This window comes from Dermochelys coriacea, chromosome 5 (assembly GCF_009764565.3).
Source record: "Dermochelys coriacea isolate rDerCor1 chromosome 5, rDerCor1.pri.v4, whole genome shotgun sequence".
In the NCBI taxonomy this organism is placed as follows: Eukaryota; Metazoa; Chordata; order Testudines; family Dermochelyidae; genus Dermochelys; species Dermochelys coriacea.
Genome location: NC_050072.1, coordinates 2,187,071 through 2,212,604, shown reverse-complemented (window position 1 = coordinate 2,212,604; position 25,534 = coordinate 2,187,071). Strand labels below are relative to the sequence as shown.

The 25,534-nt window shown below is 43.3% G+C and overlaps 1 protein-coding gene and 1 long non-coding RNA gene across 8 annotated transcripts in view; both read left to right on the top strand.

The window, feature by feature from the left end:
• Window positions 1–412: 412 nt before the first annotated feature.
• The window catches only part of UNC13B (unc-13 homolog B), a 389,750-nt gene continuing 364,628 nt past the window's right edge, over window positions 413–25,534 (top strand). The window contains exon 1 of one of the 7 annotated variants that reach the window (XM_043514555.1): window positions 413–664. In XM_043514555.1, the coding sequence (XP_043370490.1) occupies window positions 643–664 (22 nt within the window). In that variant the 5' untranslated portion in view covers window positions 413–642. The remainder of the gene's footprint in view (window positions 665–25,534) is intronic. The other 6 variants (XM_043514556.1, XM_043514557.1, XM_038403963.2 and 3 more) reach the window with 6 other exon arrangements.
• Window positions 20,266–22,162, top strand: LOC122460204. The gene is made up of 2 exons (XR_006281340.1): window positions 20,266–21,568; window positions 21,893–22,162. It is a non-coding gene; the product is annotated as an uncharacterized LOC122460204 (long non-coding RNA).

The following is a 25,534-nucleotide window of genomic DNA, read 5'->3' as shown; positions in this document are numbered from 1 at the left end:
GCTGGGTCAGCGCTGAGGGCGGGGCCGGGCTGGAGGCGGGCGGTGTTCTCCGGGGGGCGGGGCCGGCTTAGGAGCGTTCTCCGGGGGGCGGGGCTGGGTCAGCGCTGAGGGCGGGGCCGGGCTGGAGGCGGGCGGTGTTCTCCGGGGGGCGGGGCCGGCTTAGGAGCGTTCTCCGGGGGGCGGGGCTGGGTCAGCGCTGAGGGCGGGGCCGGGCTGGAGGCGGGCGGTGTTCTCCGGGGGGCGGGGCCGGCTTAGGAGCGTTCTCCGGGGGGCGGGGCTGGGTCAGCGCTGAGGGCGGGGCCGGGATGGGGGGGTGTGTTCTCTGGGGCGCGGGGCGGGGCGAGCCCCAGGTGGGAGGGGGCGACTCACCTGTCCAAGCCCCGCCCCCTCGGGCCGGGATTGGCCGCGGCGCTGCCCCGTAGAGCCGGCGACCGTCCCCGCGGCCCCGGGCGGCCCTCCCCCGGGTCATGGCGCCGCCGTCCGCCCGGCCCCGCTCCGCGCCTTGACTCGCCGCGCCCCGGCCGGAGGGGAGGCGGCGCTGCGGACGGTCCGGAGCCGCCGTGCCCGGGCGGGGGCATGAGGAGAGCGCGGGGAGCGAGCTGAGGCGGGCCCGGCTGAGGGGAGCCGCGCGGGGCCCGCGCCATGTCCCTGCTCTGCGTGCGAGGTGAGTCCGCGCTGCCACCGGGCTCGCGGACCTGCCCCGCTCGGTTCCCCGCTGCGCTGGGGGCCTCCCCCCGCCCGCGGTCTCGCGGCGTCTGTTCGCGGGGCGCTGACCCACCTGCCCGCTCCGCCGAGGCTGGGCGGGGGGCGGCCCCCCAGCGAGCTGCCCCCAGGGGCGGGGAGCTCGAGGCCCTGCCTGCGCCAAGGGCTCTGCGAGGCTGGGCGCGGCTCCGGCCATGGCCCCCTGCCCAGCGCCGTGCGCGGGGGAGGGACGGTCCGGGTGCAGAGTTCCGCAGCGCGGGGCGCCGAGAGGCTGAGCGGCCCGGGCCGTAGCCTTCCGTGGGTGCCTCTGCTTCCAGCGGCTTCCCGAGCGGCGCCGGGGCATTAGAAACGGGCAAGCTGCGCCCGAAGCTTAAAAGCGGCGCCACCACCCTCGTGTGTGAACGCCTTGGTGTAGGGAGCCTGCCTCCTGTTGCTTGTACATCGCCTAAGCGTCGTTTTGGACAGTAGCTGTTATGCATAACCGATGGCTATAATCGCTAATTAGCGAGAGCTCCTTGGCAGCTGGTTTCAACTGCGTCTCTGCCTACGTGCTGTATGTTGCAGTTTAAGACCCATCTCTGAACTGGCACGTCCAGTGATTATGTAACACATGGATTCTTTTTTGTAGCTGTTCTTCCATTGAGTGGTGTGTGGTGATTTCATACAATAAGGTTTGCTCCGCTAGTCTGCGGGATGGTGTGGTTAGTGATTCTTATTTGCATAGAAAGTTTTCTATCTTGGTAGTAACGATCCGTTGTTGTTGTTGTTTTTTTTTTTTTTTATTTGTGGTTGTACTTTTCAGTATGCTTCTTTCTTTCTTGTGTCTTACCGTCTAAACACTGGGTGCTTGTACCTAACTCTGTCCACCTAGGACAGAACAGAAATGCAGAAAAGTCTTTGCCTCACCAGAGTGTTACTTTCGATTGAAGGTACGTTTGGTCAAGAGAGGGGCACGTTATTTCCACAGTGTTTAAAATAAACATAAGGTGAAACTCTAAAATGTTAGGGGATTGAATGTACTCTGGTTAAACCAAGGGAATTTAGAGTGACTGCTGACGCTGCCCTGAAATCTTTAGTAGTTCTAGGGCCCCATCAGTGTCCTATCTAAGCACAGTTAGAAGCATGTCACAAATATTGAGCTACTGTGAAGATTAATTGATTAGAGAGGTAGAAAACCAACTATTTCCCCTTATGACAGGTTTCAGAGTAGCAGCCGTGTTAGTCTGTATTCGCAAAAAGAAAAGGAGGACTTGTGGCACCTTAGAGACTAACAAATTTATTTGAGCATAAGCTTTCGTGAGCTACAGCTCACTTCATCGGATGCTTATGCTCAAATAAATTTGTTAGTCTCTAGAGCATAAGCATCCGATGAAGTGAGCTGTAGCTCACGAAAGCTTATGCTCTAATAAATTTGTTAGTCTCTAAGGTGCCACAAGTACTCCTTTTCTATTTCCCCTTATGTTATAGAAGGAAAAACTGAGGCAGAGGCGTGAAATTCTCTTGTCACGACTTCAATGACAGCCCCTGTATGTTGGGATTAGAGTGTAGGACTTCCTGATTCCTGGTCACTAGTTTAAACTGCTGGAAAATAGCTCTCACAGATCACTTTATTGTGCCTAGGTAACAAAGTACAGATGGCTCAGTTCTGCTAAATTGATAGGAAATATACCAACCTTGAAATAAGAGAAAGATGATTGGCACTCTTAACTCTGGATTTCCTTGTCACTGTTCCCTTGTGTCAACACCTGACATCATTTCATTAAAAAGCTTTTTCATTTAATTTCCTTGTGGCAGTAATTGGATTAATAAAAACTAAAATAAACAAAAATCTATATGAGTAGCAATAATCATTGTGATAGCTCAGCAATAATGAACTAAGACACACCTATCTCCATGCACCCTGTTGTTTCTGCTTAAAGGAAAACAAACCTTGGTTGGCCTCGCAATTCATTCTAAACGTAAATTTCATCTGAATTTGGGTTTCTGAGCTCAATAGCTTGCTCACTTCCTGAGCTGGTAACAGTATAAGGTGGTGGTCTCATGCCTTGTGAAAGAAGCACTCTGTATGCACTTAATCGACTACCTTTTTGCTGAAGTTCCAGAGAGGTGCCAAAATATTCATATTTTCTTTCTATTTTGTATGTGACAATTTTGTGCACTCTTATCAGACCCTTTGATTCATATGCTGTTCAAGACACTATTGACGGTATTTGATCCTTATGTAAATGTAGCATGATATCTCTCCTATGATCTTTCATTGTGGCAATATTAGATATGAAAATTAGGTGTTAAATTTGGCTTCACATCTCTCTCAAAATAACAAGGCATCACAAAAATATTCAGAAAACACAAACCTCTAAATTTGATCTCAGAACCAGTTTTTTTTTTTTTTAAATCTCTCTGAATGTTAATGCAGTATTTAAAACGGAAAGCTTCCCCAGTAATTTAAAAGAAAAGGGGTACTTGTGGCACCTTGGAGACTAACAAATTTATCTGAGCATAAGCTTTCGTGAGCTACAGCTCACTTTCATCGGATGCATCCGATGAAGTGAGCTGTAGCTCACGAAAGCTTATGCTCAGATAAATTTGTTAGTCTCTAAGGTGCCACAAGTACTCCTTTTCTTTTTGTGAATACAGACTAACACGGCTGCTACTCTGAAACCCAGTAATTTAAGGAAGGGTTGGAGGTGGCATGGAAAGTAAAGCCCTAGTCCTGCATACATTTAGTTAAGCATGTCCATAAATGTTTGCAGGGTGAAGGTGTTAAAATGTCTAAATACAAAGGCCATCATGACCCCAGACCATTTAAAGATGATGGAAACTTTCCAGATATGAAAATATTAAAGGTGAGGCAGAGGAAACTGGAGTGGGAGAGGGTTGCTCTTCACTGTAATTGGGCAAACCCTTGAAGCAGAAAAAAAATAATTTAGTTGCTTTTTATAGTTCAACTGGGTGCACATTAAAACAGTAATGGTATTAACCACTGAAAAACAGGATTAATTTTAAGGACTTGTTGCTGTAATTAACTGTAGTTCTGCTGCTGTAATACAACATACATGAGGAGTACTTGTGGCACCTTAGAGACTAACAAATTTATTTGAGCATAAGCTTTCGTGAGCTACAGCTCACTTCATCGGATGCATCATGTAGCTCACGGAAGCTTATGCTCAAATAAATTTTAGTCTCTAAGGTGCCACAAGTCCTCCTTTTCTTTTTTGCGAATACAGACTAACACGGCTGCTACTCTGAAACCTACAGCATACATAGTTGGCTGTAATGAACGAGTAGTATTTTTTTTCCGAATTGGCTACAAAAATTTGACAACTGTTAGGCTGCTAGCATGCTGTGACTACTGTCTATAACCAGTATTGTCTCAATGTTTCTGTGTGCTTCCCCGTCCGCCTGTCTCCATCTGTTGTCTCTTCAGAACTAAAAGACGGTCCCTGCCATGTTTTTGTACAGCACCTTGCACGATAATGGGGTCCTAAGATCACGCATTAGTTTATCACCATCTTACATCATAGCTGTTGTCTCATATTAAATTGTAATTTTTCACTTTCTGAGGGTGGATTATACCACTTACCAGATTTTCAGGCTGGCTTTTAATTTCTTATTCTGTTGGGCCAAAAAGACTGGAGGTGCCAAGAGGGTGAGTAGCTCCTTGATGCACCCCCTTTGAAGCTCTTCACTTCACACTATTCTCTTTTGGGACCTTTGGATTTTCTCCTGCTGCATTCATGTGCTAAAGCATAGAGAGAGACAGGGATTCTGGCTATCGGAACAGGCTTGATGGTCAGACTGGCTTCAAGTAATCTCTCTTCCTTACTTAATCAGCAGTAGTTTCTAGGTGTAGCTGGAGTGCTTTGTACTGAGGCTCTTGATCTGGCCCTTAGAGTTAGTGCTGCCAGTGTGGCAGAGTTGTGGCCTCTGTGATGGAGCCCTATGTGCCTTTTGTAACAACGGTTTTGGCCCCAGCCAGTATCGGTGACTATTTTTGAAGCTCTGTCAATGCTCCAGGCCCCCTCATCTCAGCCCCTTTGGGAGAGGCAGATAGAAGATCACGGTGCTGAGAGCTGCAGTAGACTCTGAGGAGCTGGAAAACTCTCTTGGGAAATGTTTACTATGAAGGCGTACAAGGGCAAAGACTTCACAGGAAAGGACGCAACCTTTCCTTGGTCCTTGCAGAAACCTTCACCTGTCTGAGCTGAACTTGTGAACTATCTTTATCTGTATTCATTTGGTTGCTATATCAGTGGCATCCTGTTGTGGACTAGTCAAAATTTAGACTAGTGTCTCATCAGTCTCTTTTCCAGTTGATTTGGGTCTAGAGGCTTTTAAATATGTTAATTTAAAAAGCCCCCTGTGCTGTGCGATGCTACTGAGTCTGGCAAAGCAGATACAGTAACTCCTCGCTTAATGTTATAGTTATGTTCCTGAAAAATGCAACTTTAAGCGAAATGATGTTAAGCAAATCCAAGTTCCCCATAAAGAATTAATGTAAATATGGGGGGTTAGGTTCCAGGGAAATGGTTTTTCACCAGACAAGTCTCTCTCTCTCTCTTTTTCTCTCCACACATATATATATATATACACGCACACAGTACAAGTTTTAAACAATTTAATACTGTGATGCTTGATTGTGAAGTGATGATTATTGTGAGGCTTGGTTGAGGTGATGAAGTCAGAGGGTGGGATATTTCCCAGGGAATGCCTTACAGCTAAATGATGAACTAGCAATTGCTGAGCCCTCAAGGGTTAACTTGTTAATGTAGTCTTAAACTCTACAAGGCAGCACGAATGGAGGGAGGGGAGACAGAGACATACATCCTGTGTGAGAGAGAGAAATGCACATTGCTCCTTTAAGTACGCTGACCCCACTCATTAGTACATTGCCTTTTTAAGTTAATCAGCAAGCTGAGATGGCAGCTGCTGCCAGGAAGCTCCCTCCGTCCTGAGCCCTGTCATGTGTCCCCCCTGCTCTATGGAAATGGGATAATTGGGGTGCAGGAGCAGGGGGGAGGGGAACACCCTGACAACCCCCTCTTCCACCCCTGCACAGCAAGCAGGAGGCTCCAGGGAGCAGCTCCAAGGTAGAGGGCAGGAGCAGCACATGGCAATTGGGGGAGGGACAGCTGAACTGCTGGCAATTGATAGCCTGCTGGGCGGCTGCTGCCCAGGGAATGGGGAGCTGATGGGGGGCTGCCGGTCCACCCTGGTTCCAAGCCCCCCACCAGCTAGCTGCAACTGGCTGCTCTTCCTGCAAGCAGTGGACAAAGCAGGTGGCTACCAAATGATGTTATAAGGGAGCATTGCACAACTTGAAATGAGCATGTTCCCTAAGTGATCAGCATTGTAACAACGAAACAATGTTAACCGGGACGACTTTAAGTGTGGAGTTACCGTAAAAGCTAATTTTGAATCACTCTTCCTATGAGTGTAAGTTTCTAAAATTGAAGGTCATTTTCCTGGTGATTGTGACTTCGGCTCATGTAGCAATTGAACTTCTGGCTCCAGTCACTGGTCATTTTTATGCCAGTTTCTACAAGCATAAGATAGTGTTACAGACTTATCAGAAAGAAAAAGGAGTACTTGTGGCACCGTAGAGACTAACCAATTTATTTGAGCATAAGCTTTCGTGAACTACAGCTCACTTCATCGGATGCATCCGATGAAGTGAGCTGTAGCTCACGAAAGCTTATGCTCAAATAAATTGGTTAGTCTGTAAGGTGCCACAAGTACTCCTTTTTCTTTTTGCGGAAACAGACTAACACGGCTGCTACTCTGAAACCTGTTTCCCAGAAAGAAGAAGGGAAGATGACAGACTCTGGGTCTGAGGAATCTGAAGAGCTCTGTGTAAGTGTAAGGCTGATGGCAGCTCTGATCAAAATTGTAGGGTCGGCTGAAAACTGACAAACTCACAGCTGGGAGTCAGGCCAATTCATTTGTGTATTAGCAGAAGATCAAAAGAGGCTGTAAAATGTATGTGCATGGTTTTGGTGTTTAAACTTAATAGAATTAATGAAATTTTGCCGGCACTGTTTTCACTTTTTGTGTCTTAATATTTTGCGTTGTATATGACCCCCTGTATCTAAATGACCCTCCAAATGTGAAAAAGCCTTGTGTAATGCAAATGAAAGACTCTTTTATTAGAAAGGTAATGCATCTCAGGCACTTCAAAGCAAGTGGTCATTTTGTAGAGCATTCAGAGTTCAAAGACTCTAAAAGCATTCCCCTCTCACAGCCATCAAAGAAGGAGGAGAAATCACATGATAGCTGTCCTGTCAGATTGTTCTAAGAGAATTAATATAAGTATTGATACGAAGGAAAATCCTTCCTCTTTGGACTGTTTCGATTCTAAAAGGGCAAAATAACTGAACAAGAATTCAGAGATCCCCAGAGTTATTCTGGGTAGCCCTGAGAGACTCTTAGATTACTACATCTGTGCTACCATTTGGGTATTATAAACTGTGACTCCCCTGTACATATTTTATCTGCTTTAACCTCTCAATAACTCTCATTTCTTTTTCTTAGCTAACAAACCTTTAGTTTTTTCCACTGAATGCATCCAGTGAAGTGAACTGTAGCTCATGAAAGCTTATGCTCAAATAAATTTGTTCATCTCTAAGGTGCCACAAGTACTCCTTTTCTTTTTGCGAATACAGACTAACACGGCTGCTACTCTGAAACCAAACCTTTAGTTAGTTTTCTATAGAATGGGCTACCAGCATTGTCTTTAGTGTGAGATCTAGGATGCAACTCAACCTGGATGAGTGACTGGTCTCTTGGTACTGGGAGTAACCTAGAATTTTTGGGGTGTTAACCCACCCCCCCAACTGCAAGCCTTGAGCAGGCACAGAATTTTCCCTCCCACTCATGGCCCCATTGACCTGATTGGAGCTGCCCATACAAATATATGTCAAACTATGACTGAGTTCAGCTTGTTTGGAAATAAGAGACTGGAGTGTTTAAGGGAACTGTCTGTGACTCTGTTATACGCTTATTGTAGTACTGTGGGCATTCACATTTGGTACTGGGTTGGTGAGATCTAATAAAATTAAGATTTTTGTCACTGATACTTTTAGTAAAAATCTCAAACAGATTGTGGCCAATAAACAAAAATTCATGGAAGCCTATGATCTGTCTGTGACTTTTATTAAAAATAAGAGAGGGGGGCTTTTGGCAAGAGATCTAACCGCTCCAAAACTAAATTTATGCAGTCTATTTTCAGTCTGACTTGGCTGCTTTTTGTGTGGAGTTCTTGCAGCATTTTCTGTAGTTTGATAGTATTTTTGGTGATCAACACAATATATTCCATGAATCTGAGATGGTTTAACTGCTCTCCGTTGATGTTGATTCCACCCTTCCAATTCAACTGCCTCATTACCATTTTGAGGCAGGCTGTGAAGAGTTTTGGTGAAACAGTGTCTCCTTGTTTCACACCTTTCTTAACTGGGGTGTGAAGGGGAGTATCAAATAAAGTTATATCTGTAGTGCAGTCAGAATTTGCTTCCTTTAATAGTTGGATATAGTTTGTTGATGCCCTGCTCTGCAAGACCTTTCAACACTGCATTGATCTCTACGCTGTTGAATGCTTTTTCATAGTTGACGAAGGCAATACATAAAGGGAATTTGTATTTCCTTGAGCATTCCAATAGCTGGTTTATAGGGAAAATATGGTCCATTGTGCTGAAATTCCTTCAAAAGCCTGCCTGCTCTCTCGGCTGCTGCTCGTCCAGACTCTGAGAGTCTGTTTCTTATTTTGGTGAACAATGTGTAGACGTGTGAGAGCAGGCATACTGGACGGATAAAAGAAGTTGAGCAATATATCTATTTGTGCCAAGAAATTAACATGCGCCATGATCAGGAAGGCGAACTTTCATGAAGAAAGCAAGAAGGTTGGTGCCATTCAATTCTATTAAGGATGTCCTCCAAGGAAAAATCAACAATGCAACATGTGCCAGCCTCTTCAACTCGACAGTACTGACAGCAATGTTGTACGGCAGTGAAACATGGGCACTGACGAAGACAGAAGAGCAGCAACCCTCTGTCATGGAGAGGGCGATTGGAAAAAAAGAATTCTGGGAATTTCAATCTGCGACCGAGTCCCCAGTGAAGTGATCAGAAAGCAAAGCGGAGCGCAGGACGTCGTTGTTGAGAGCAGGCGTATAGCGAGGCTCACTGACAATTGATTGACAGCAGCTGTCGCCGACTGGTACCCACAGGAACCGAAACAACCATTCGGCTGACCTCCAAAGAGATGGGAAGATTTTATTGTGAAAAGACATGGCCGCACGTGGAGAAGGAAGGCTAGTGGAGGTGAGAGGAAGAGAGCCAGAGCTCTGCTGTGGGAGGGTGTGTGTGTGTGTGTGTGTGTGTGTGTGTGTGTGTGTGTGTGTCCACCACCTGCTGCCACAATGGGGTCCCCTCTGCACCCCCAGTGACTCAGAGCTCCAGGTGCCCCTGTGGTGGCTGATGGCTCCGGGTGTCCCAGGACTGAAGTGGAAAATGTCCCAGAGGTCTATGAAAGTTACGGAATCTGTGACTTCAATTACCTTCATGAAATCTCATTCTAACTAATTATAGAACATACTGCCAGTTTGGGGTGTCTGCCCTGCTTTTGATAGTCTGACCTGAGATTGGCACTGGTAGTCATTAGCCATTCCAGATGGTGTGACCGTAAGCTTGTCATTTTTGCCAACAGGAGTTGGCCCAGTAAAAGATGCTCACTCACCCACCTAGTCTCTCTAATGTTCAGAATCATCATCTCTGTTGAATATTTTAAAAGTGTGACTTAAAAGGTATCTTAAACTCTAATAAACTAGAAATATTTTTTCTTTTGATGCTGTGCTACAAGATATTGTTAAAGAGGTGAATAGGAATGTCTGAGCAAGATAGAAGTGACCAGGCAGATAAAGTAATGTGTAAGACACAAAGTTCTGTTCAAAGACATGGATATAGTATTGTAGTTTCCTTGGCCAAAATCATGGTGCTCTGAAGGTGATTTTTTTCTCTGTAAACTTAAGTAATGGTAACATCCATGTTCTTGGTTCTGTGGGATCTACCTGGTACAGATTTCTTCATAGCAGTTACAGCCAACTATAGTTCCATAGTAGATTTCCTTTTTCTTTCCCCTGTTCATGCGTTCTGTGAAATGTGTTGTATCTCTACAAGGCCTAGATCCTGACTTTCCCCACCTCAGAAATTTAATGCAAGACTCTAGGGATTATTGTTTGAATTATAGTACCTGATCAAGATGAGGGCCTCATTGCTCTAGGTATTTTACGAAGTCGAATGGCATGGTTCTTTTGGATTCTCTTCGTTCATAAGCCTTTCAGAGTAATTTATCCACCATTCCTTAATCTGGTTCTCCTTGATCTCAGTCATTAAAGATGAAAGTGGAAATACTTCAATCAATGACTTCAGGTCTCTCGTTGCAGGTCTGTGCATTCATATATTTTTCTCACCCTCCTTCGTTTCAAGGCGGGCATATGAACCTTCTATGGCTTTAGCCTTCGCAGTTGCCACCTCTTTCTTTGCTATCTTTTTGGGGTTTTATTACTTCTGAAAATCCTGCTGTTGGAAAATTGTTTGTCAAAGTTAAAGTACTTGTTTTCCTTCACGGCCTTTCAAAGTTTCCACCACCAGATTTCCCTAGGGAAGAAAGGCTCTTGCTTTTGTTTTACCAAACAGGCTTTTTGCACATTCTTGAACTTTACTTGCAATATTATTCCATCATTAATTCATATTCTCAAGAGCTAGCTGAACGAGAATTATTCTGTCACTTATCCTAGCCACAGCCACTACACATTCCTGCATCCCTTTGTCAAAACTATATAACAATTTCTTATTCAACACAAAGTATAGTAGCTTATAGCCATTACCAGTATCTCTTGCCTTTGCTTCCTTCCAACTGGTCTCTGGAATGCAGGCAATCTGTACTTTCCTTTTCATGTGTCTGAGCCAGCTCTACACTTTGTTTCCAGTTAATGTCCTTGTATTCCAAGATACCAGTCTTATTTTCTGGATTCTTCTTTGACTGTATTTGTCCAGAATGATGCAGTAGTCACTGCAGTAGTACTCAGATGAGGACACTTTGCTTTTGGGGAATGCTCTAGTTGTCATATAGGGCGTATAAAATACTAAAGCTTTCTTTGGTAAAGCTTTACAGCATTCTGCCACCCTAATGCCTGTCCTCCTCCTTTTTCAACTTAAGACTAGTTATGTTGGAGTTCTTGTACACACAGTACTGAATTTATTTACTGATGGTCTGTTATCCTAGTATGTATTAGATCATTGGTTTAATGATCTGTCTCCTTTGTATCTAGAAGTCTGGGTCAGAACGGAATTGGGTTTAACTGACTGTTAGCCTATGCGATGAAACTAACTGAAAGTTTAATTCAGTTTTGAAATTGTTGGACAGTTTACATTTTGTTTTTTTCATTGTTGACAATTTTTTCTTTAACTTTTGTGATGGCTTGAACTTTTTAGTGGGTTCTTTAATAAAACTAGGGAAATACAGCACTTAGTCTGAAGTCGTACAACAGATAAACTCACAAAGCAAAGAAATAAGAGATCATTTGGATTACATATTTATTTTACAAACTCCTTTAAATTGTATTGTAATCATAAATGTGGATTACATCAATCCATTCTATCCAAGACTGCTACAATGTAAACCTGAAGACACTCAAATTTATAACCTAAAATACCACTATATTCTAGTAAAACAGGCACCAGTACCGTGTGGTTTTACACTTCTTTTTATAACCCCTCCCCTCTTTGCCTTAAACTTTCTCTGTGGTGAGGAGGGAAGTTCTGAAATTTGACTTCAGCGTTCTCTCCTATTTTAGATTATGTCCTGGCTCATATATTTCAATGTTATGAAGACAATGATCTAAGAAACATCTCTTTTCCATGAGGGACAATCTCATTAGGGTAACTTTAATGAGCTACATTTTAAATGAGTCAGGCTCCTTTGTGTATGCAAGGAAACGGAGCGACCAGGTATTTGGCATTTCTATAATGTTTCTTGTTCAGGATTCTCAAAACGCTGAAATAGCATGTCTTGCAACTTCTTTGAGTGGTATATAGGCATCTCCAATATACAAAACGGGCTATGGAAGCTAACGGAGGTGCTCTGACTTGGCCTAGGTCACATAATGTGTCAATCATAGAACCATAGGATTAGAAGGGGCCACAAGGGTCATCTAGCTTAACCCCTGCAAAGATGGAGGATTTGTTATTTAAACCACTCAAGACAGATGGCTATTCAGCCTCTTTTTGAGCTTTTCAATGGCAGGGCTTGCAAGGTAGTCAGAGCTCTGGAGTTCTAGAGCTGCTAGACTTGTTGCTGTTCTTTCTTCTGGAGTCACTCGGTGTGTCATAAACGTGTGGGACTTGAGGAGTGCTTTACACCTTTCTAACACTTCCATGTTCTTTCATGTTATCAGTGCCCAACAGAAACCTGTACGTGCACTGGTATTCACTGGAGGCAGTGGAGAGACCAAGTCGATCTCCTGTGCCAATGGTATCCACTATAGTCCTGACTGAGCAGTTCTCCCCAGAACAGTGGGCCCCTCTCATGGAAGAGGACTTGGCCTTCTCAGTGTCCTTGGAGGATCGTAGCAGATCATCCTCTTCTGGCGGTGACCCACCTCTTCTTCAGATAACCCAATGGGCCACTGAAAGGCAATAATTTTGACAGCTAATATTGAGGTTTCTTTTAAGTATTTGTTGTTGATTTAACAACAACAGTTAGAGGGATTCCTAGAGAAGAATTCACAAGAGGCACCTGCACATCAGCGAGCTCTGCTCAAGAGCCCCCTAACTAGTATACATCCTCCTCGCTATTCCTGCCAGCCCGGCCCATAGTGGGCCCCTTTTGAGGAATAAATATACATTCAGGAAACCAGCTGCCAAGATGACATCCAATCAAGGTAGTCTTCACCTAAATACCTCCCACGGTTGGCCACGGTACTAACTCTTCAACAAGCGGTAGTGGAGCAAGAGCTCAGTGAGGAGACTCAAAGCACCAGTAACTACTTTGTCCCTGGTTGATGCAATCAAGCATCCATTCATTCCCTCTGCAGATGTATTCTTTTAAGACCCGATCAGATGGCTGGCAGACGCTTTGTTGACCTTTCCTTTGAATCCTCCAGGAAGAGGCAGCACAAGCTGCTAGGCATTTGTCAGCCTCTCAATTGGGCAGAATGGAACTGCCCATTAACGAAGGGCTTCTAGAGCCTGCTAAGGTCATTCCCATGTCTATCCTTGCTGCTTCTGTAAGCATATGGAAAAAAGTATCAGGTACAGGCAAAGGGGTTTTGAGTATTTTTTCCAACTTTCCACTTTGGATCTTTGATCATCCATGCCACACAGGAATGATCTGAGTGACCCCATGAGCAAAGGATCTGAAGAAACTGGACAATGGTATGGATCACTTGAAATTGCTCTGTTCTGTTCATTCCCTCTGAAGCATCTGGCACTGGTCACTATCAAATGACACTGAGCTCGATGGATCATTGATTTGACCTAGTATGGCTGTTCTTATGACCTTTTTGGATGCAAAATACACTTGAGAGTGAGTTTACAATTAGAGTTGCCAGCTATCAGGTGCTCCTTGCTAAATACTGTCTGTCTTCTATGAGGCCAGTTGTATTAATTGATGTACAAGCTCACCAATGACCATCGGGGAAACTAAAATCCACCTTGACAGGATAGCTTACTGCCAGAATAGTGCTCCAGGAAGAACTGGATCTGCCAAACTTCTTGCCGCTGTGTCTGACATCTGTGGTGACAATGAGATGCTCCTCCTAGCTATAGGTGTCAGGTGTGCCTTGTGAGGTCCAGGACCTTCCTGTGGTGCTTCCTAGCGGTAGCCAGGTATCTCCACAGTACCTGCTCTTAACGTGAAGCAGTCTTGTCTGTGCCTGCTGGAGATCAGTTCCTTGAAACAGTCAGCCTCTGGTAGCACAAGCACTACATTTTAGGCTCGTGCAAGTCTTGCTCTGTCTGTACAGCTAGTGATAAGTGCATGCCAATCCCCGAAAACTCGGATCATTCCCTGCAACATCTAGCCCCTTATCCACTGAACACTCATGGAATTACCAGGCCTACTATTCCTACAGGAACAGTGCACACATTCTTGTAAGGTTCAACTCAAGACCATCACTTGGCTTAACACCCTACCACTTAGACTTATTCTTGTTTTCACTATAAATATATCCATTATCGAAGAATGGAGATTCCAGTAATAATGAGTAAGCATACTGGAAGCAAATGGTTGTGTAAAACAAAATCATAACATGCTTTCTAGAGACTAAACTTAACTAACAAGTTATTTTCTTGTCTAAAGAAACGTACCTCAACTGAAATTCTCTCCAGCGGTTTCAGCCAAGCCTGGTTGAGATCCCTCTTTCATGAAGCAAAATTGCTACCCTTTTACTTCCTCAGTGAAGGGTGCCTGATCATCCTGTTACGAATTATACCAGATAGGTCACGCACAGGAACTGCTACGAATTATACCTGATAGGTCACGCACAGTTCGAATCTAGGCTGAGGCACACGAACAAAGTCCATAACTGCAGAGTTCCCAAAGATACTAAGTTTATTATGCTAGAGCGTGGTGCCCATCTGCTAGTCAGAGGGGGACCCCGAATGCAGGTTATACAAAGATTATATACCTTTTAGCAAAGCATGTTGCCCTCGTGCATCGGAAACCTTAGCCAATAGACAAACCTCTTCCTTAACTTCCACCTGTCCCTGCTAGGTACAATCCCCATGCTAAACTATTACTTTAACTATACACCATGGCCCTGAAGCAATGCACCCGTAACTTTTCTTATCAGGATGGGAAGCCCACATCAAAAGGCCAGGAGGCAGGGAGTTAGGAACAGACAAAAAACAGACAAGGGGGAGAGTTTTCACAGGAATGCAGTATCTAAGGAACACTCCTCCTGGTGCATGATGTGCTTGCTTTTAGACAATGGTGGGCCCAAACCAAAATGGAGTCACATATGCTAACTTTTCCTTAACAATCCTCTGTCTCCCAAATATAGAGGAGGAAACCTTTGAAATAAATCTCCACATAGGGTTTTCTCCTCCCCCACCCCAGCTCGCTATTTTTCTCTTTCCGATAGTTGTTTTCTGAAGTCCCCCTGCTCTTTCACTTACTTTCAGTTCAGATTGGTGATTGGCGACCCATTGTGAACGAGACAATACTTAATTTACATGTAAATGAATAGGTGGATAAACGTTTCTTGTCTGACAGAAAACCTGTTTTCACCTTTGCTGATGACCAGTACCTTGACACAGACTTCAAGAACATATTTTCAGTGTGTATACTTAACTCCTTACATACTGTACATACACATTATCAAATCATTGTGAAATGTGTGACATTGGCTTTCATCTGAGACCTCACATGACATTCTTTGGTGCACTAGAAGGTACGTATTAGGCTCAAGATACTGTGTAACCCCTCTTTGCCCCTTGCCAGTTGGCATTAAGAGGTTCTTGGGGCACACTTTCATTGCAAGGGAATGACTCCTCAACCCTGACCCTGACAAGGTGCTCGCTTTGTTAAAAGCCACGAGAACAAGTCTCTGCTTCCCAGGGATGAGTCCCAGAGCCGATGTGTAAAAAGCACCTACAGAGGTCTCAATCCTTGTTTAAGTACAGATCCCAGCAATGATGCCAAGAAGGTTCTTTGTAACAACTGAGGAAGTGCCAATGGTTCCACTAGTTGCACTCATCAACTTCATCCCCCATAGCCCCACAGCATAGACAAGTGCTGAGGAAATAGATTTGATGGGACAGTCGAGAGCCCATATGGACCATGTGTGGATCTAGCACCTTTCTTTCTGTTTGGCAATGGCCTTTACTTCAAATAAGCTTGGTCTGGGATTAACTTGGACAAGTGGGTCTTCAAGATTGTGAACAAGGGGTATTCCAGACAGTTTTCAGACTATTCCAACTCCCTTCCCATCCCTTTTCAGGGACTTTTCTCATGAGACTCTGCTTCAACAAGAATTTGACTCCCTATTACAACTGGGAGCAGTGGAATAAGTTGCTCAGGAATTGAGAGGAGAAGACTCCTGCGCCCGTTATTTTTTGATTCCAAAGAATAGTGGGTGGAAAACCCGTTTTAGGCCTAAAGAAACTGAGTACTTGTGGCACCTTAGAGACTAACAAATTTATTTGAGCATAAGCTTTCGTGAGCTACAGCTCACTTCATCGGATGCATTCATTTTAGGTCTGTCTCTCGGCCTTATTTGCTTCAAGTTCACCACCATCCCCTCATTGGATTCTATGGACTGGTTCTAGCTCTCTACCTACTTATTTTCAAGTTTACTGCCACATAGAAAATTCCCGTGATTCATGGTAGGAACATCTCACTATCAGTACACAATCCAACCCTTTGGTCTGTCCATGACTCCAGGAGTCTTTACCAAGGTTCTCGTGGTGGTGGTGCACCTAAGGAGAAAATTAGTCCAGGTATACCTGTACTTGAACGACTGACTGATTGAGGCTGGTCTCCACAACAGGTCAAAGACTCTATCCAGAGGTCTGTATGCATCTTTGCCATCCTGGGTGTCAAGATCAGCAAGGACAAATCTGCACTGACTTCAATAGGAAAGCATAGACTTCATAGGAGTAGTATACGACTCCAAGGGAAAAGGCTTATCAGCCACAACAAAGATGTCACACAATGATAGATAGCATACAATAACTTCACAGGCAACCAGTAACAAATAAAAAATGTGTCTGAAACTTCTGGAACACGTTAACATGTATGTGCAACACGCCAGACTTGACCTTTGTTCACCTCTGAGGATGGTTGAAATCTGTGTATTGACCCAACAGAGACAGCACGGACAAGTGGATTCCAAGAGATCCTGTCATCATTAGAATAAAGAATGCAATTGGACCAGGTATGCACGGAAGTTATATTCTCTGCATCCCTTTCTTTGAAGATCCTGATCATGGGATGCCTCTACCCATGGGTGAGGAGCACACCTGAATCAGCTCCGGATCCATGGGAAGTGGTTTGCTCTCAAGACTTTCCTTTTGGTTTGATCTATCAGTGCAAATGGGTTCAAATAATATTTTAATTGCCATGTTTTGTTGACACAAGGTGCCCTCTTTGGCTATCCATTGTTTTCTGAAAAGAAACTGTTTCCTTATTACTGCTCAGAAGACTGGGATTGGATTTAGAAGTTACACCCAAACACAAAGCCTTAAGGATTTGGATGTGTGTATTGTCAGTTATATTGTGGAAATGGATTAATAGAATTTAAGGCCAGAATGGGGCCATTGTGGTCATCTAGTCTGATGTGCATAGCAGAGGGCATAGAACTTCTATGAATTAATTTCTGTTTTCAGGTTCAATAGCTATGGTTGAAATAAAGCAGATATTTTGGAAAAATATCCATTGTGTTTTAAAAATCACCAATGATGGAGAATCCACCACAGTCCTACATAAATAGTTCCAGTGGTTAATCACCTTCATTGTTAAACATTTGCATCTTTATTTACAGTCTGACTGTGTCTAGCTTCAGTTTCCAGCCATTGGACCCTGTTAGCTGTGTGTGTTAGTCTGAAGAGCCCATTATCAAATGTGTTCCCCATACAGGTAATAACAGATTATCAAGTCACCCCTTAACCTTCTTTTTGGTAAAATAAGTAGATTGAGCTCTGTGAGTCTCTCATTAAAAGGATTAGAAAACATACTTTAAATCATTCTTGTAGCTCTTCTCTGAACCCTCCAATTTATATAGGACATCAGAATTGGACACAGTATTCCAGTAGTAGTTGCACCAGTGCCAAACAGAGATGAAAATAACCCCTCTTCCTACTTGAGATTCTTCTGTTTCTCCAGGATTGCATTTGCAGTCTTGGCCATAGCACGACTCTGGGAGCTCATGTTCAGCTGATTATCCGCTAATACACCAAATCTTTCATCCTCACTCCTTCTGAGGCTAGCCCCCCATCCTGTAAGTAAGGCCTACATTCTTTGTTCCTAGATGCATATGTTCATAATTGGCTATATTAAAATTAGGCTTGGAAGGATTGGGTTTTTATCAGTACATGTCGGTAAACATAGATTTCGCTACACACACGTGCACTATTTTCTTTGATAATTTGAAATTTACAGCTAGGCAAAATAAGAAATGTTGCTTGAGAACTTATTAGTTTGATTTAAGGAAATTTACTTTGTATATTTTAACATGACAGTTTGTATGTTAATGGTTACAAAATTATTTGAAAGTCAACATCTACTAAATAACTATTGTCTGATCCTCCTATGCTTCCTGGCAACTGTGAAAACGTAAATAGGAAAAAAATGCTTAAATCTGTAATTTCGCACAACTGAATAACTGTTGTTAAATCAATAACAAATACTTAAAAGAAACCTCAATATGAGCTGTCAAAATTATATAAAAATGTGAATTCTGCCAAGTCTAATTAAAACACACATTGATACATATCACTCTGTGCTCTTCCTTCTTTACCATTCCACTAATCTTTGCATCATTTACAAGCTTTATCGGTTATTTTATGCTTTCTTTCGGGTCACTGATAAAAATTTTAAATCGTCTAGAGCCAAGAACTGATTGTGGCAGGACCCCACTAGAAACACCACCTGCTCAGTGATGATTCCTCACGTACAAAGTCCATTTTGAGACTGATCAGTTAACCAGTTTTTAATGCATTTAACATGTGCCATATTGGTCTTTTATTCAAGTTTTTTAATCAAAATGCTGGGTGGTACTAAGTCAAATGCCATACAGAAGTCTAAATATGTTACATCAACATTACCTTTATCAATCCAGTATGTCTAGTTTGACAGGATTTATTTTCCATTAGCCCATGCTGAGTGCCATTCATTATATTGTATTACTCTCCTATAATTCTTTGAGTGCCATATCCACTGTTCTATTATTTTGCCTGGGATAGAAGTCAGGCTGAAAGGTCCATAACTACCTGGGTAATCCCATTTTAAATATTGATACAACATTAGCTATCTTTTAATCTTATGGAACTTCCTTGTTGTTCTAAAAAGAAAAGGAGTATTTGTGGCACCTTAGAGACTAACAAATTTATTAGAGCATAAGTTTACATAAGCTTTCATAAGTTACAGCTCACTTCATCGGATGCGTACAGTGGAAAATATAGTGGGGAGATTTTATATACACAGTGGATATGAAACAATGGGTATTGCCATACAGACTGTAACGAGTGATCAGGAAAGGTGAGCTATTACCAGCAGGAGTGGGGGAGGGGGAACCTTTTGTAGTGATAATCAAGGTGGGCCGTTTCCAGCAGTTTAAAAGAACAGTAGGAGGGGAAATAAACAAGGGGAAATGCTTTTACTTTGTGTAATGACCCATCCACTCCCAGTCTTTATTCAAGCCTAAGTTAATTGTATCCAGTTTGCAAATTAATTCCAATTCAGCAGTCTCTTGTTGAAATCTGTTTTTGAAGTTTTTTTGTTGAATTGCCACTTTTTGGTCATTTGATTACAGACCTAAGAGACCAGTCCACACAAGACATCCACTTCCTGGACCCTACGGTGCTAATAAGTGATGGCGTTCTGTTATTTTCTTTGTTGGGCCTGTCCTGTAATAGGTAACTTCTGGGTACTCTTCTGGCTCTGTCAATCTGTTTCTTCACTTCAGCAGGTGGGTATTGTAGTTGTAAGAATACTTGATAGAGAACTTGTAGGTGTTTGTCTCTGTCTGATGGGGTTGTATCGTAGAGCTTGGCTGTAGACAATGGATTGTGTGTGGTCTGGATGAAAGCTGGAGGCATGTAAATAGGAATAGTGGTCAGTAGGTTTCTGGTATAGGGTGGTGTTTATGTGACCGTCGCTTATTATCACTGTAGTGTCCAGGAAGAGGATCTCTTGTGTGGTCTGGTCTCTTTGATCACTCGATTACAGACTTAAAAGTGGCAATTCTTCAACAAAAAAACTTCAAAAACAGACTCCAGCTAGAGACTGCAGAATTGGAATTAATTTGCAAACTGGATACAATTAACTTAGGCTTGAATAAAGACTGGGAGTGGATGTGTCATTACACAAAGTAAAACTATTTCCCCTTGTTTGTTCTTGTAAACTGCTGGAAATGGCCCACCTTGATTATCACTACAAAAGGTCTCGCCGCCGCCGCCACCCCCCCCACCCCCGCTCTCCTGCTGGTAATAGCTCACCTTTCCTGATCACTTTTGTTACCATCTGCATGGTAACACCCATTGTTTCATGTCGTTTGTGTGTATAAAATCTCCCCACTATATTTTCCATTGTATGCTTCCGATAAAGTGGGCTATAGCTCACAAAAGCTTATGCTCTAATAAATTCGTTAGTCTCTAAGGTGCCCCAAGTACTCCTTTTCTTTTTGTGGATACAGACTAACATAGCTGCTACTCTGAAACATCTAAGACTAACGTCTAACATTCTAAGACTTATTAAAAATCAGCATTAATGGTTCAAATTTCCTTGGCTGTCTCTTAAAACCCTTGGATGCAAGTTATTTGGACATGTTGATTTAAAAATGACTAAGTCCAGTAGCTGCTGTTTAACATCCTCCTGAGTTATTGGACTAGAAAATACTTCATCATTGGATATGAACTAATCATCTATTTTTCCCCAGATAGAGAGCAGAAATATTTATTGCACTTTTCTGCCTTTTCTGCATTATTATTGACAGTTCTACCATTTCCAGCTAGTAATGAACCAATACTATTATTAGTTTTTATTGTTCCTAATAAATTTCCTTCTTATCCTAAATTCTGCTAGCCATAAATTTTTTTCTTGTCTGTTTCCCTTATCAGTTGTCTACAAGTAAATGAGCACTTACGAAGGTGAGGAGTCTGAATACTTCTGCATGTTAATTTTTTGTATCCCGGAAGCCTTCTGGACTGGGATCATGCCTCTCTTCTTGCACAACACCAAGTGCAATGTGGGTAGTGTTGGACACACATTGTGGATGCTTCTTTTTGATGGCAAGAAATGTAACTTGAGGTTGCTCTGGTAGTTAATAGTGCCTTAATTTAAGTTTTGATTATTAGCATTTAAAAGGGAATACACTTTAGCAGCTTTAAGTCTAAGTTAATGACATTTTCTGTGTGGGTTATAGAGTTCAACCAGATGCAAATTACCTCTGACAAGTAGTTGCCACAGAAATAAATGCGTGTCAACAGGTATAAACTAATAAGAAAACAAACCATGGGGAGGAAAAACTTGCACATGCAAAATACAGCTGGAGGTGTGTTTATTTTTGAATTAATCAGTGAGTTTTTCATAAGGCAAATTGGGATTTGATGTAGGTGCAGTTTAGCTTTTTATCTATACCCTCTCTAATTTTTAAAAATCCTTTTTAAAATGTGCACACCAGAATTGGACACAGTTTCCAGTATCTGTCTCACCATCACCGGATGCAGAGGTGAAATCACCTCCATGCTCTTTAGCCATTGCAGCACGCTGGGAGATCACCTCCCTAAATTCCTCTTGTGTGGTTTCAGAATTCCATCTCAACCAGCCCATCCATTTTCCATTCTTATCTCCCAAACCTCAAAGCGACAAAGTAGACCCTAAAGATGTCAAAAGGGCATTGAGTTAGCTCAAAAACTTGGGGACTTGTTCTTTGTTTAGGGATGTATATTCATCCCTATTGTGACCGACCAGGGGTTTCAGAAGGAGATGGTCAGATTATTATTTGTATTGCAGTAATGCCTAGGAGCCCCAGTCATGAACCATGGACCCGTTGTGCTAGGTGCTGTGTGAATATGTAACAGATGGCTCCTGCTCCAAAGAACTTGGTCTGTGTAGAAGGCAACAGAGAGAGGGTGGCTAGTAGAAAGACAGGTTTCAGAGTAGCAGCCATGTTAGTCTGTATTCGCAAATAGAAAAGGAGTACTTGTGGCACCTTAGAGACTAACAAATTTATTGGAGCATAAGCTTTCGTGAGCTACAGCTCATTTCATCAGATGCATTCAGTGGGGAAATTTATATGCACACAGAGAACATAAAACAATGGGTTTTGTCATTTGTGTGTGTATATAAATCTCCCCACTGTATTTTCCACTGAATGCATCCGATGAAGTGAGCTGTAGCTCACGAAAGCTTATGCTCAAATAAATTTTAGTCTAAGGTGCCACAAGTACTCCTTTTCTTTTGGTAGAAAGACAGTGGAGGGGAGCTCAAGGAAATGATGAGACAACAAAGGTGAGCATGAAAGGCACATTAGCTGCCTATGTGTTAACATTCTTATCGGCACCCTAACAAAGGAGGACAAGGATGTGGCTTGTCAGATGTAAGCAGCTTCCTGATATGCTTGGAAGACGAGCAGTAAAACCTCAGATTTACGAACACCAGAGTTATGAACTGATGGGTCTGCCACACATCTCATTTGGAACCAGAAGTAAGCAATTGGGTAGCAACAGAGACCACACACACACACACACACACACACACACACACACACACACACACACACACACACACACACAAGGCAAATACAGTACAGTACTGTGTTGAACGTAAACTACGAAGAAAATAAAGGAAAAGTTTAAAAAAAAAAAAACAAAAAAACAACCAAACCTGACAAGATAAGGAAACTTTCAGTGCTTATTTCATTTAAATTGGTTAAAAGCAGCATTTTTCTTTCCCATGATAGTTTCAAAGCTCTACTAAGTCAACGTTCAGTTGTAAACTTTTGAAAGAACCATAATGTTTTGTGCAGAGTTATGAACAACCTCATAACTGAGTTACTACTGTAACTCCTGATCTCTTAAATCTGCCCCAGTGAGCTCCATTCAACCTACATTCAAACCTACACTCTTGATTTCAGAGTCCCTTAGTCTCTAAGGTGCCACAAGTACTCCTTTTCTTTTTACTCTTGATTTCGGAGCCCAATCCGTTGCTCGTTTTAGAGAGCAGTCTCTCAGTCTTTATTTTAATGTGTACCATCAATGGAAGGTGTTTGTGGCCAGTACAGGAACATCATCTCCCTAAATGGGGGTAACTAATGCAAGCATTTTTCTGTTGACTTAGCAGCATCTGCACTTGAGGTTAGGTTGGCAGAGCTCTATGGAGCAGGGATGTTGTTTTTTCATGTCCCTGACCAAAGTTGCTATGTCAGTGTAACTTTTAAGAGTGGACCAAGCCTAAGAGCTCCACTTACAAGTGAATAACCTTTCATTTCTTTATGCCATAACTAAGGCTACCTTTTAGTCATGGGTATTTTTAGTAAAAGTCATGGACAAGTCACTGGCAGTAGACAAAAAGTCATGGCCCTGTGACCTGTCTGACTTTTACTAAAAATACATGTGACTAAATCTTACCTGCTGGGAGGGGAGTGCTCCTGAGGACTCCTCCTCCTGGGGAGTGGGGAGGGGCGGTCCAGGTCCCCACTGCTGCTGCCAGAGTCAGGAGGGCAGCCTGGGTGGATGGCCTGAGGCTGTCAGAGCAGCGGCCTGGGCAGTTGGCTCCGGGGCTTTCCAAGCTGCTGGGATGGTCCTGGGGTTAGCTGCACCTGCTGCTTCACGGAGGTCATGGAAAATCATGGAACCTGTGACTTCCCTGACCTCCATGAATGATTTGCTGCTTTAGCCATAACCATTGTGCTAAATGTAGTGCCCTGTGGGGTTTAAGTGTTAAGCTGAGAGTCAGTTTATTTTTTGTCACTAGTATGTTGCCTTTTTCTCTTACTCATGAACTTAAGCAGTTCATTTTTAGTATTTCAGACTTGGGGTATCAAGACACTTATTAATGAATTTTGATGTCAGCATTCAAAGTAAGCTGCTATTTTAGGGCCTCTGCTTGTTCATTATTTGCTCTGAAAAATAAAGCAGCTGCTGCTTTTCCCCTAAGAGCTTATCAGTTGCCATAGTACAGTGGTAAGTAAAAAGGCATTGGTGTCTGGTTCTGTGAGTAATGTTTACCGGTGGTGTTCACAACATTTTCTTGGTTTTGTGTAAAAAGTTTTGGGTTTCAACTTGATTTTATACATGCTTTAGAAAAGAAGAGCCAAACCAAGTTTTTTGTTCAGGGGTATTTTAATTCATTATATAATATGTACATCCTTGCCTATGTTGGAGACGCTCAGGAAGATGTCAGTGCTGCGCATCAGTAACTGTAACTTCATGTCAGAGAACTAATGGGCTCAACTGATAAGCCTCTCCTATAATGCACTCAAAATAAAATAATGCGTAGGGGTAGTAGCACTGCCTGACGCTTCCCATTTGAAGACCCTGTTTTCAGTTGCTTATAGCTTTGCCAAACTTCAGCTGTTCGGGCTGAAATTTTCCATGCTGGGTGTCTGCCTCAGGCTGAAGTTTTTGGAAAATCTGAGCCAAAATGGTTCAATTGTTTCCAAGAATGAGGCTAGTGAAAACTACATTGTTTTGCCCAAGTTAAAAGAATTCGAGTGATCTCTTCTTCAGAAAGCTTGTACACCCCCAGGCTTTGGAGCAGGGGCTTGAAATTTGGCAAGGGGTGGCTTTGGTGTAAGGGATGTGCCTGTTGCCATTCCTGTGAAAATCCACCTAGATTTGGCCGTTATTTTGCAAAGTCTTATTGAGGTTTGCACATGCTCAGTAGAGGCATCCTTGATTTTTAGGAGCTAAGTTCCCCCAAAATTCCTTCTGGTCTGAGTATGCTCCAGCCCAGGGCTCAACAGGACTTTCCTGCAATTGCAGCTCTGGGCTGAAGTGGGCTGTGCTGGATACAGGCACTGGAACCGAGTTGTAAATGATTCCCCAGCTGGGCTCAGATAGTGTGGAGGAGGAAGCTTCCTGATTTGAATGCAGAGGGGACAGGAGCCAGGGGAAGTAGATTAGGACAAAGGAGTCTGGGGTGGGGGAGCTGAAATTTGGAATAAATTGGGAGTTGGGGTGGGAGTTCTGGGAATGGTTGAGCAAGAAGACTGGGATGGGAGGCAAAAAGGGGGTGCTAAGAGGTGGAGGAGGAAGACTGAGATTGGATGAGGAGTCAGGGCAGACTGGGACAAGGAAGTGGGGGGAGGTAATTGAGATTTGATGAGTACCCTGCGGGGAGAAATTGGGGCTAGGAGCTGGTGGGAAGGGGCTGGAAATGGAGGTTGGGAGAGGGGGAAACACAGTTTGGATGGGAAGCTGGTAGGGTAAATGGGATTGGCAAGGCAAGATGACAGACTGGAATGGAGAGTCTGGAGGGATGAGACTAGTACTGGGCAAGGAGACTGGAAAGAGAAGCAGAGACTAGGACTGGCTAGGCGAGGAGAATGTGGACCAGGATGGGAGTTTGGGGTGGGCAAGAGACAGAATTGGGACCGGGGCAAGTTGGAGGGAATGGGGAGAAGGCGTCATGTGTAAGGGGAAGGGGCAGAAGAATCTCTGCCCACGAGAACATACTCCCTAGCAGAGGAATGACTCTGCTGTCAGCACATATCTGTGAAATCCTCTGGACAAATGTCCCATTTTTCTGTAGTGCTAGAGGGTGACAACCTACTGCTGCTATCGGTTACTCCATTAACTCAAGTGGCAGAGGTCTGTGCGGTGGATCAAAAGGTTCCAGTGCTCCTGCTGATCCATGTGGGTGTCAATACAAAACATGATGGAATTTGTTTTTTCAGTCTGCTTTTTAAAACCTAGGAAATTACACACACAGTAAAACTATATTAAAAGAACATTTAAGATCACCAAGTCAAGCATTCCAGTTAGGAAATGTCAGCATTAAGGTTACCTGTACTACCTTAATTCAGCCCCCTTGTAAATGCATTATGATACAGTCTTTAATTCCATGATTACATGCTGTTTTTTCCACGGGACCCCTGCCTCGTTCAGAGCTTGA